Source organism: Actinia tenebrosa, unplaced genomic scaffold (assembly GCF_029948245.1).
Source record: "Actinia tenebrosa isolate PJP-AT-01 unplaced genomic scaffold, QUT_ActTen_1.0 PGA_scaffold2__45_contigs__length_23673736, whole genome shotgun sequence".
NCBI classification, from domain to species: Eukaryota; Metazoa; Cnidaria; class Anthozoa; order Actiniaria; family Actiniidae; genus Actinia; species Actinia tenebrosa.
The window spans coordinates 6,403,232-6,414,366 of record NW_028292579.1 but is presented as its reverse complement, the minus strand read 5'-3'; the positions used below and the strand labels follow the sequence as shown (position 1 = coordinate 6,414,366).

General features: G+C 37.9%; 2 protein-coding genes across 2 annotated transcripts; one reads left to right on the top strand and one right to left on the bottom strand.

Moving 5' to 3' along the window:
• The first annotated feature begins 3,659 nt into the window (after window positions 1-3,659).
• On the top strand, window positions 3,660-6,686 carry LOC116288517 (thyroxine 5-deiodinase). Its single transcript, XM_031695326.2, has 2 exons — window positions 3,660-4,158; window positions 5,168-6,686. Exons 1-2 carry the CDS (start codon window positions 3,673-3,675, stop codon window positions 5,426-5,428), a joined length of 747 nt encoding a protein of 248 aa, XP_031551186.1. The 5' UTR covers window positions 3,660-3,672; the 3' UTR covers window positions 5,429-6,686.
• A 1,008-nt stretch (window positions 6,687-7,694) lies between these two features.
• LOC148909088 (uncharacterized) lies at window positions 7,695-9,328 on the bottom strand. The gene is made up of 3 exons (XM_089034017.1): window positions 8,934-9,328; window positions 8,570-8,838; window positions 7,695-7,959 (listed from the first exon to the last, which is right to left on the bottom strand). The coding sequence occupies exons 1-2, from the start codon at window positions 9,326-9,328 to the stop codon at window positions 8,715-8,717; spliced, it is 519 nt and encodes a 172-aa protein (XP_088890143.1). The 3' UTR covers window positions 7,695-7,959; window positions 8,570-8,714.
• Window positions 9,329-11,135: the final 1,807 nt, after the last annotated feature.

Here is an 11,135-nt window from a genome sequence, read left to right as displayed (position 1 = left end):
TCATCATTACTGTTTCATTAGAAACACCGACGCAGCTCACACTAGTTTTTAGCTAGTTATATCTTATCATCAGCGTATAGGTGGAAATTTAACGCGTGCTCCCGCAAGATATCTCCAACAGGTGTATATTAAAAACAATATTGGACCCAGTATAGAACCTTGAGGCACTCCACACTTGAAAGATCGAGTTGTTGAAACACCTCCCTGGACATGAACACGGAAACGCCTATTACTCAAGTAAGATTTAAACCACTCCAAAGCAGGCCCGATTACTCCGAACCTTGAACGCATTCTTTCAAGCAAAAGTACATGGTCTACGGTATCAAAGGCCGCAGAAAGGTCTAATAACACGAGAATAACAGAACGTTGGTTATCAATTGCTTGCAGTATATCATTATGTACTCTTAATAAAGCAGTCTCACAACTCTGATGTTTTTTGTAAGCGGACTGGAAAGTTTCATGTAACTTGTTGTGCTCCAGGTGCTCTATCAGCTGAGCAGCCACAACCTTCTAGATGACTTTAGAGATAAATTTCAGATTCGAAATTGCATGGCCTGAAACTGGAAAGCTTCCTCTGGTAACATGTTTTGTTTCTTGAGGATTGGCTTTATTATAGCTTCTTTTAAGCATGTTGGCATCTAATAGACCCTTTTCGAGTTCCAAATTACCACTGTGTTTCTTGATTACAGACTCATTTACTCAGGCTTAGCCTCGCATCAGTGTTTAAATATTCATAAATACCAACGGTAAAGTAAAGAATGCACAACTCCAACAATACAAACTCTTTGAAATTCGACGGACCTAGACTGAGACACGTGAATATTCTACACAATCGTAGCCTGAGTAAATGAGTCTGTAATCAAGGAACACAGCGGTAATTTGGAACTCTAAAAGGGTCTATTCCGATAACGTAGTTGCAAGAGATGGGAACTATTGTTTTGAAGATAAATAAATAAATAATCATTTAAGATAAATGTATTTTAGCAACTAATAGCACATATTGTTTTTTTTAAATTAAAATTTCAATCCAGCTTTATAAATCAGGTATGAGACTTGTTCAAACACTTAACGGTGACAAGATATGTAAAATTGTCAGTCAGTCAGTCAGTCAGTCAGTCAGTCAGTCTGCAGATCAGTCCATCAGTCAGTCAGTCAGTCAGTCAACTCCACTATTACACATTTGCAAGTAATCTTTGTTTGACGGGTAAAGCAAACTCGCTGATTGTGTGATGTCCTTTAGACCATATTATAAATTCGTGTTAACGTTGAAAAAATATGAAGATATAACTAGCTAAAAACTATTGTGAGCTGCGTCAGTGTTTCTAATGAAACAGTAATGATGAAAAGGTAAATTATACACCGTGAAAAGATGAAAAAATATGGTGTGATGTAGAAACGTTTCATGACTAGGCTGGTGAAGGTCCGTCTCTTGGTAAATTCCCTTGATACTCATCAAACAACGCGAAAGTTACCCTGGTCTACCGATGCACACGCGACACAGAAAACCCCTCTTAATTAACACCTTAATGGCACAGTTGGAGCTATTTTTTTCAAAAACGACAATACTTCTTCTTTCAAAGCATAACAACACTAGATTTATCGGTGTGTCTGTCATAAGAATTCTCTCATAGTTCTAGAGATATCCATTATCTTCTCGTCCAACATTGAAGCTTTGATGTCTTGCGTGACAGGTAATCCCGATGACATGTTACAAGAATATGGACTTTAGTCGAATTGTCACCGACCATGCACTCGTGGTGGTCACACACGATGTAGTTTACACCATTAAGCATACTAGGTGGTAGGTGCATATAGGTTTAGCTTTAACGTCTTAAGGTTATCGGTGGAGACAGGGTTCATTTTGACAAACAACATTCTTTATAAAAGTCAATGTAAAAGGAGGTCGGTTCACATAGGTTTAACTCGTGAAAAAAAAAACTAAAGATGATCGATGAAAACAGGTTTCAGACCATGAAAAAGAACTAAATGTGATCGATGCAAACAGGGTTAGTCCACGAAAAAGAACAAAAAATGATCGGCCCAATGATGTTTATCCGTGAAAAACATGAACGGTGCAGACAAATTTATTCCTAAAGCTCAGTATTTGTTGACGTGCGTTTCATGATCAGGTTAATGTATTTCATTTCTTGCAGAGTGTTGATGAAGTGACTACAACTTTTATGACCTAGAATATCGATCTGCTTGATTGGAACTAAGTAAATATTTACATTCAATTGATCACTTCGACCCCTGGCGAGTGATTACGGTCTAATGACAGTATCAGAAAGATGATTAATCAGTTTAGTAAGCTCATTTGCGAAGAGCAACAACCTAATATTTACATTACCGACCCGAATGTGTGCTCACAAACCCACGACTTCCTGGGCAACGAAGACATGACGCAAATTCATTTAGAGTCTGGGGTAGTTGGTCTGGGGTAGTTGGACTTGAGTGGCGGTATATTCTCCTTTGTAGCCATTCTTAGTGTCAGACAACGGCAGCAAAAGAGACAAGTGGTGGTATTACTGACAAATACTTTAACGCTAGCCCCGGCATAACAGTACAGTTGGCCATAGGCATCATCTGTATCATGCAATAAATATAATGGTGTATTTGTTCAAACTAGTTGGCTTCGGTAAAATCTGCAAATCTGCAAACTGCATTCGCAAAGCAACGGGAACAAAACTATTTCATTAAGATGGATTCTAGAAGCAAAATGGCACAAGTACCATTCACTAATTACAATATTTATTATTCGTTTAAAATTTAGTTGCTATGACAATGCGCTCTCCGTTAAAACTTAAGAATCTCAGATCGAAAACATCTTGAAATGCGAGATTTCATAAACGAAATTTTAAAGGTTATGTGTTGGAAATGACAAACTGAGAATAGTTAGTGAGACATCACCGTTTAGTGGTGATGACAACGTGCCAAGCTGATATTTCGACGAAAAGCAAAAACAAGATGTTGTTTTCTGGGATCACGGTAACTGAAAGCCAGATTCCCTGCATGGTTAACGAGCAATGTTCTAGACAACACAAACACGGCAACACGAATGCGCTATGTTAGGGAATCACAAACTCAGAAACACGAAACCCTTATCTGCCTGAAACTCAGGACCTTGGCAAGAGTTTTGTTTTGTCTTCTCTGGTCAAAGTTTAGATTTGTTGGTCGGAAAAAGCGAGTAAATCACTGTCGTGATTCATTTCCTTTGGTTGGTAGGTAAATTAAGTAGATAGTTATCTAAAGCCACCAATCCGTGTCCTAATTATTGTGACTGGAACAAAAGACTGATGTTTTGAAAGGCAAAATGATATTGCCAGGTCACATTATCTGGACAAGGTCACACAATGCTTGGACTCCTGTTGAGCTAATTTCATGGAATTCTACTTCATTCACACTGAAACTGGATGATTTTAGATTGGTTCTTGACCAACCAGTAATAATACTATAAAAAGGAAAGGTAGGTTTTCGTTTTTTGTCTCATATCGCCCGCTTACTTGTCGTTTTTGGCGGGAATTAATTTACAATAGATTAGTGACACCCTCTTAACAGGTCAAGCCCGTTGAGTTTATTGATGACAGCTTGACAGACCTCTGACTCGTCTTAAAAGCACCCTGCACAGCAGCCAATCCTTCAGTTTCAACGCCACACGGAACCGTCAACATCAACATGCTTTCCTCAAGAAGTCTGCACTGTGTGAAGCTCTCCATCATGTACCTCGTTCTAGTCATGGCGTTCATAGCTGGATCTATTTTGAAGCGGTTTCTCTTCCTGCGCTCATACATCGTTGCTGCATTTGATGCTATTGCTACAGAAAAGCTCCCCCCTGAAGTCTACTGGGAGTCTCTTTTTGGATCCAAGATGTTTGATCACGTTTGGCGCAGCGTTGAAGTTGACGTAAAGAAACGAGCCCACCTAGGCATTAAGGCGGTCAATTGCCCACTTGTTTCACTAGAAGATGGAAACTACTGTCGTCTCCTTGACTTTGCACAGGACAAACGTCCCCTAGTAGTGAACTTCGGAAGCTGCACTTGTCCCGTCTTTATGAAGAGGCTAGAGAAGTACGCGCAGTTGATTGCAGATTTTAAAGATGTTGCGAACTTTGTGACCGTATATATTGAAGAAGCACACCCACAAGATGGATGGGCATTTGAGGTAAGAATTATTCAATATCTATAAGAAATAGATATCTCACTCTCCAAAGGCTGACTTTTGGTCTCCGCGACTAGCAAGGCACGTGTGCCAAACTAGAAGCTTGAGACTTTAACAAAGTTTATTATTATTGTTTATTATTACATAAACGTTTCTCTTGCTTTTTCGGATTCATCCATTCCATTCAGCAAAAAGAAGGCACATCAAACAAATATATTCTTGCTTGGTTAAGTAAAAAAATGTTCAGAACAAATTAGTGCTATGTGGAGTTTTCTCAATCAAACGAGATTACCTTATAGAAAAACTATCAAAAGCGGTAGCTTATGCAACCGATAAAAGCCGTTATAGAATGAAATAGGTAAAATTCTTTCAGAGTACTTATAGGAAAGCAAGGCTTTAAGGAATAACAAAATTCTCTTGCGTTATACATTTTGTGGATAAGCCGCATCATGTTCCGGGATTATATATGTATTGGCCATATTCTCTTGCCATTGACCATTGGATTTTAGACAACTTTTTTTTCATTCGAGGATGAGCTAGGAAACTGAACAACCCAGATAGAGAAAAACTGGAAGAACACAACTCTATATATTAATGCAATGCTAATACCGGCAGGAAACGAGCCCGGACCAGCACACATGACTGGTCTTATAAGAAAGTGATTGCTATGATCACTTAGTCACACCTCGTGACTTCTTCTGCTGGTAAATGTGTTCAGATGCAATGAAAATTCTTATGATCTTAGTAGGCTAGGTGCTGGCTAAAGCACGAGAGAATAAATCATAGCAGGCTTATTATTTCCTTGAATTTCCTTGAGTTTTTTGATCACAAAATCTTTCAAGTCCTATACGTGTCATGCATTCTCATTGAGCAATTTTGATAAATTAAGCAAAGTCGAACGGCACACTCCTTGACTATTTTTCCTGCTTCGCTTAAAGATAGTTAAGATAATAAGAGTTATAGCACTCACAGCATAAAAATAACAAAATTAATTCTGCTTTTTTACAATTAGGACAACATGATCATTTCAAGCCACAGAACTCAAAGTGAACGCTGTGCGATGGCGAGGTTACTATCTACCCACAATGCATCTCGCTGTCCTGTTCTCGTCGACACAATGTTGAACGCTGCAAACATTGCATACGGGGCTTTTCCAATAAGACTCTACGTCATTAAGGATGATCACGTGGTCTATCAAGGTGGAGCAGGACCTACCGGATACAAGATTGAAGAGGTTTCTGATTGGCTGAAACAGCACGTGACAAACAGTTAGGAAATTGATCATCTTGAAAGACACAAACTTTACTCTCACAAACATAAGTTTTACTCTCACAATTTTACAACGATCCTTTTAAAACCAAAGTCTTGTAGAGTAAGCTTTACTCTCACAAACATAAGTTTTACTCTCACAATTTTACAACGATCCTTTTAAAACCAAAGTCTTGTAGAGTAAGCTTTACTCTCACAAACATAAGTTTTACTCTCACAATTTTACAACGATCCTTTTAAAACCAAAGTCTTGTAGAGTAAGCTTTACTCTCACAAACATAAGTTTTACTCTCACAATTTTACAACGATCCTTTTAAAACCAAAGTCTTGTAGAGTAAGCTTTACTCTCACAAACATAAGTTTTACTCTCACAATTTTACAACGATCCTTTTAAAACCAAAGTCTTGTAGAGTAAGCTTTACTCTCACAAACATAAGTTTTACTCTCACAATTTTACAACGATCCTTTTAAAACCAAAGTCTTGTAGTGTAAGCTTTACTCTCACAAACATAAGTTTTACTCTCACAATTTTACAACGATCCTCTTAAAACCAAAGTCTTGTCGAGAAAGTTTTACTCTCACAAACAACGACCCTCTTAAAATCAAAGTCTTGTCGAATGAGTTTGATTCACATCAAAACAATAAACTCTCGACAGTCAAAGTCTTGTCGAGTGAGTTTTACTCTCACAAACAACGACCCTCTTAAAATCAAAGTCTTGTCGAATGAGTTTGATTCACATCAAAACAATAAACTCTTGACAGTCAAAGTCTTGTCGAGTGAGTTTTACTCTCACAAACATAAGTTTTACTCTCACAATTTTACAACGATCCTTTTAAAACCAAAGTCTTGTAGAGTAAGCTTTACTCTCACAAACATAAGTTTTACTCTCACAATTTTACAACGACCTTTTTAAAACCAAAGTCTTGTCGAGTAAGCTTTACTTTCACAAACAACGATCCTCTTAAAACCAAAGTCTTGTCGAATGAGTTTTACTCTCACAAACGACGACACTCTTAAAACCAAAGTATTGTCGAGTGAGTTTTACTCTCACAAACAACGACCCTCTTACTGAAGCTACACCTGGGCAAAGCGCCATCTTTTTACAACGGAAAGAACAAGACGAAGGCTCGACACATACGAAGAGTTACCTTTCAGTTCAGAGAGGAATAGCTAAAATAGAAATAAAAACGGCTCTTTTAGGAGCCAACAAGCACTAAGAAAGTCATGACCAATGCTTATTTCAATAAAATGAAATGTTTGAAATAAAAAATAATGAAAACCTAGACATTAAGGAATAGATATTGATCAATATCTATGAATAATCATACTTCGGACCAGACTCCTAAAATCATAGTTTCCATAAGTTTTGCAAAAAAATCGTAATTAACCACTGGGTTTTAAAAACAACAAACAAATCTGGTTGCTATGAAAGTGATTGACAGGTGTGAATTTCATGGAGCTGATTTTCAACATACTAATTAGGAGGCTCAGTCCCTTTAGGGAATACTAAGGACCAATCACTGATCACTTTTTTTTGTCATTAATATTCATTTTGAGATGATGTCAATAATTGAGTTAAGATGGAGTTTGATAATGATGTCCATTAAACAATAGCCATTCTGCCCGATGTGCTAATCCTAGTTATTTAAAAAAAATTGTATTTCAAATCGGTTCCGGAAGCATTAGACCTTTTATGTATAGGACATTTGTCTCATGTCTGGTTTTGACCCACTTAAGTCATCTATTGTTAAGCATACACGCGCCGCAGTAGAACGATTTTACTGGATCCCCTGAACATGCATGCACAGAAAGTGAAAAGACAAACAAGCACGAAAGAAAACTGTGGAATTAGTGTCTTCTGAAGGTTTATTTTCCCAAGCGACGAAAAATACCAATAATAAAAATATTATGATTTTCTTGTGTTCTTTCACGATTTTGTTTAGTTGTTCGTAGTTATTATATTCTAATACATGTCATGATCAATTGCATCATGTTAAGGTTTCTCAGTTTAAAGTTCCAAGGGATCAAGGCAGCTCCCGTTGGCGGATAAACGCTCCAGTTAGCAAATTATATCATGGATGATAAAATTATCATCGATGATAGTGCACGCACTAAACCCGTGAACAATAGATAGTGCTAATTAGTACTAATTCATACCGAATCTTTTGTTTTCTTTTGTTTAATCATAGTTTTATATTGTTTAAAGTTAGTATTTGTTTCACGGGTTTAGTGCGTGAACTCTAATGTTAGAAATAAATAGTGAGGAAAATATGAACACTTAAAGTGACATTACGCCAGGCAAACAAAGAGAACAGAAAAACTTTATCGTGAAAAATAACACGTCAATATATAGTATCATCCAACTCGCTAATCAGAGTCAGAGATCGACAACCCTCGCCACTTTGAAACGGCTTTTTCATGTGCCTTTGCCGCCTTGGTTACAGCCTCCGTCATTGTAGGCATCATTGCCATAAGCTCATCTAGTTGATCTTTCTTCTTTTTCTTCTTTTCCTTCTTCTCTGTTCCCTTTCCAGCTGTAAGAATAGGGACAAGAATACACCACGTTTAAATGAATAACACTGCGTGCGATGAATGCGGGTTGAGTCGTTGGATTGGGGCTACAAATTAAATATTGGATATGCTCGTAAAAAGCTTCAGAACTCTACTCAGGAAATCTACTCAGCATATAGAAAATGACTTCGGGAGAATGTTAACCCATAGGAAATACCATCATACAAATTACAAAATGGCTTTTAAATTTTGCGTTTGATGATGAGTCAGTTATGAGTCTTACTTCGATACCCTAAAAGATACCAGGAAACGCCGAAAAACTCCAGTTCGTACACCCGAAAAGATACCCGACGAGTGTTACGTGCCAACTAGCCATTACCCGAAATTATTATAACCCCGAAGTTTCAACTTGTGAACTATGGTATGGATCCAAAATTTATAATTTAGCCTTAAATCTTTTCACTCAGCCTTAGATGGTATAGGCAAGAATATATAAAAAATAACTTTAGGTCTGACCCACAACCCCAACCCGAAAATTACTCAAAAGAGCCGTACTCCCTCGTGCTTATTCTGAAGCCTTACGTAAGAACAAAATATCGATGACGGCAATGAAACTGATGGATAGCATCTCACCTTTTTCCTCCTCTGCAATCAATTCATCCTCTTCAAATTCACTAAGAAATCTTGAACGTTCCGTTTTGGTTGTGGTCTCCGTGTACTTTCTGGCATCAGAGGCTTTACTTTTTTCATCTTCCCCAACAAGATAAAGGCCGTCCTTTCAATAGTCTGCTTTTCTTTTCGTGGTACACTTTGCATCGTTTTTGAAGTCCATCGGCGAAGATTCTTCACTACAACTACTCTCGTATACATCCTCCGGGTCTTTTACTGATGGTTTGTCGTTGCTAAAAAAGGAAAAACCAAGTTCATTAGCTACATTAATACTAAAAGTAATAAGAATTTATAGTCAGAATGATCAATTGGTATATCAAGAAATTACCCCGAGACTTGCCATTCTTTTATTTTTCTTCCTATTCGCCTAAGTGCCGTCTGTTTAGTTGGCCCTGTTCCCTTGCCAATGGATGTATAGTAGGCCTTTTCGACAGGACCGAGCTGGTCGGCCATAAGCTCGACGTAACTAAGTACTCGTTTGGGAAGACATCCAACTTTGCTCACTGCTTCCCTTACCAGCTGTAGCTCGAGGTTTCTGTTTTTGGATTTTATTTCAGATTTGCTAGACTTGCCTTTATCGCGGTCTGCTTTTCGCTTTTGCCTGGTTTTTGGCGTAAAGAAAATCCTTTCCAGCCTTTCCAACTCTTTGTCTCCTCGGTCTTCTGGATTCACTACAGGCTCTCCCGCAAAAGCAGCTTCGAGAAATATGTTTCTTCCTTCCATGGAGCCAAGAAACTTCAACCACACACATGAACTCCAGGCTGTATTTATACAGAATTAAGTGTGAACATACCTTCGAGCCTCTCACACTTACTTTTGGAAAAAATAGAAAATATTCTAAAAATTAAACTTAAAATATTTTCCAAGATATCCAATTAGATCCATATAGGCATTGTAAATATAAAAAGGAATATGGATTTTCAGGACTTTTGAAGTAGTTTCAATAGGACTTCAAAAGGCTTGTTTAAAAAATCCAAGATGGCGATCTGGTTGTCACGTGACTTAGTTTCCATGGCAACCAAGGCTTTAAGGTTCCTTCTTTTCACAAAAGACATTAACTTGCCAAGTTTGGGTAAGATTCGTAGAAAACTGGCTATGATATAGCTAAACAGTTTTTCATCGGAGAGCCATGCCTTAATGATGCCGAGTATGGGGTCATTACAAAATATGAACCTCCTTTGACAAAGTCTTACCTGCGTCAGCATCAGATCTTTTTCGCACTATTTCTCGTCCCTTCTTGTGTCATGCATTAAAGCGAGCTTCATGCACGAGGTGACAACTTGTTCAAAAACTACATTATAACCTTTGAACAATATAATGTGCTAATTATTTTTTGCCAAGGTTAAATATCCGAAGCCGAGAAATTACTCGATTGTAGATTCACGCTATTGTCATCAAGCACGATACCATCTCTCTTTATAGAGGCGACAAAAAGAAACACTTCATGTCAAGCCACATTATCGTTACTCCAGATGGGATAATAGTTCATTGTTCGGCTGCGTAAGTACTTACTACTGTTTTATTTTGGTAAACTTGGAAATGATATTTATTGCTGAAATATCATAAAAGTGAACGATTAAAAATTCGTCCGGTGGGTGTGAAGCCAGCCTATGCGTCCAGGTTTTGCTTTAGATTTATTGCTGAGTTTTATATTCCCTACATTTTTAGATTCCCCGGACATCTCAACGACACTAATGGATTTAACATAATGCCAAGGATTGGTCCGCAGTGTGCTCTAGATCTACCTGCTGGCTGCCATATTATTTCTGACAACGGTTATCCTCCCCATCCTGCTCTGATTAAACCTAAAAGAAGAGCCCAAGTCAATGGAAACCCAAGACTACAGGAGATAAACAGGGAGCTCACTAGCTGTCGGATTAAAGTGGAACACGCCATAGGATTCTTTAAAACGTATCGCTGCATTTCTGAACGTTGGAGGCACCCTCGTGCTTTTCTCCCTATAGTTATACATTGCTGCGCTTCTTTGAGTAATCGGAGATTGCTTTTCTTGCAAAATACGTATTAAACAACAGCTTCAATATATTGAAATACCGGTTTCAGTCATAAGTTGTAGTGGGTGAATTTTTGGTTTTGTTTCTCTGATTCTCTCACACTGAAACCCTCATTCACAAAGGGAACAATGTTTTCGAGTCTGCCACGATAAAAAAGTCAGTTCTGTTTTGCAAATGACTTTCATCATTAATACGCACTAAATATTTTGTAGTTTACGCTGTCTTGTTCTTGAAATAAAGGTTAAAAAATTCATTAGTCGTCTCCTTTATTTGACATAGAGGATATTACATGGGCGCGCGGAGATACGAATTTTATCTTCGAGTGTTGATGGTATCTCTCACGAGTGAGCGCAGCGAACGACTGAGAGATATTCAACACGAGAAGATAAAATTTGTATCTCCAAGTGGCCATGTAATATTCTGTTTATTATATAGATATCGATGAGCGAAATACGAGGACTTATCCGGTGTCCTAAACCTTCGTACATTCTACACAGTGAAGATATCATATCCGTCAC

Excerpts from the sequence above, each read along its gene's own strand:
- LOC148909088 (XM_089034017.1), bottom strand. The coding sequence starts at position 9,328 with ATGGAAGGAAGAAACATATTTCTCGAAGCTGCTTTTGCGGGAGAGCCT. Across the intron at positions 8,839-8,933 it reads AAAGAATGGCAAGTCTCGGG|CAACGACAAACCATCAGTAA; the intron begins GTAATTTCTTGA and ends TTCCTTTTTTAG.
- LOC116288517 (XM_031695326.2), top strand. The coding sequence starts at position 3,673 with ATGCTTTCCTCAAGAAGTCTGCACTGTGTGAAGCTCTCCATCATGTAC. Across the intron at positions 4,159-5,167 it reads AAGATGGATGGGCATTTGAG|GACAACATGATCATTTCAAG; the intron begins GTAAGAATTATT and ends TTTTACAATTAG.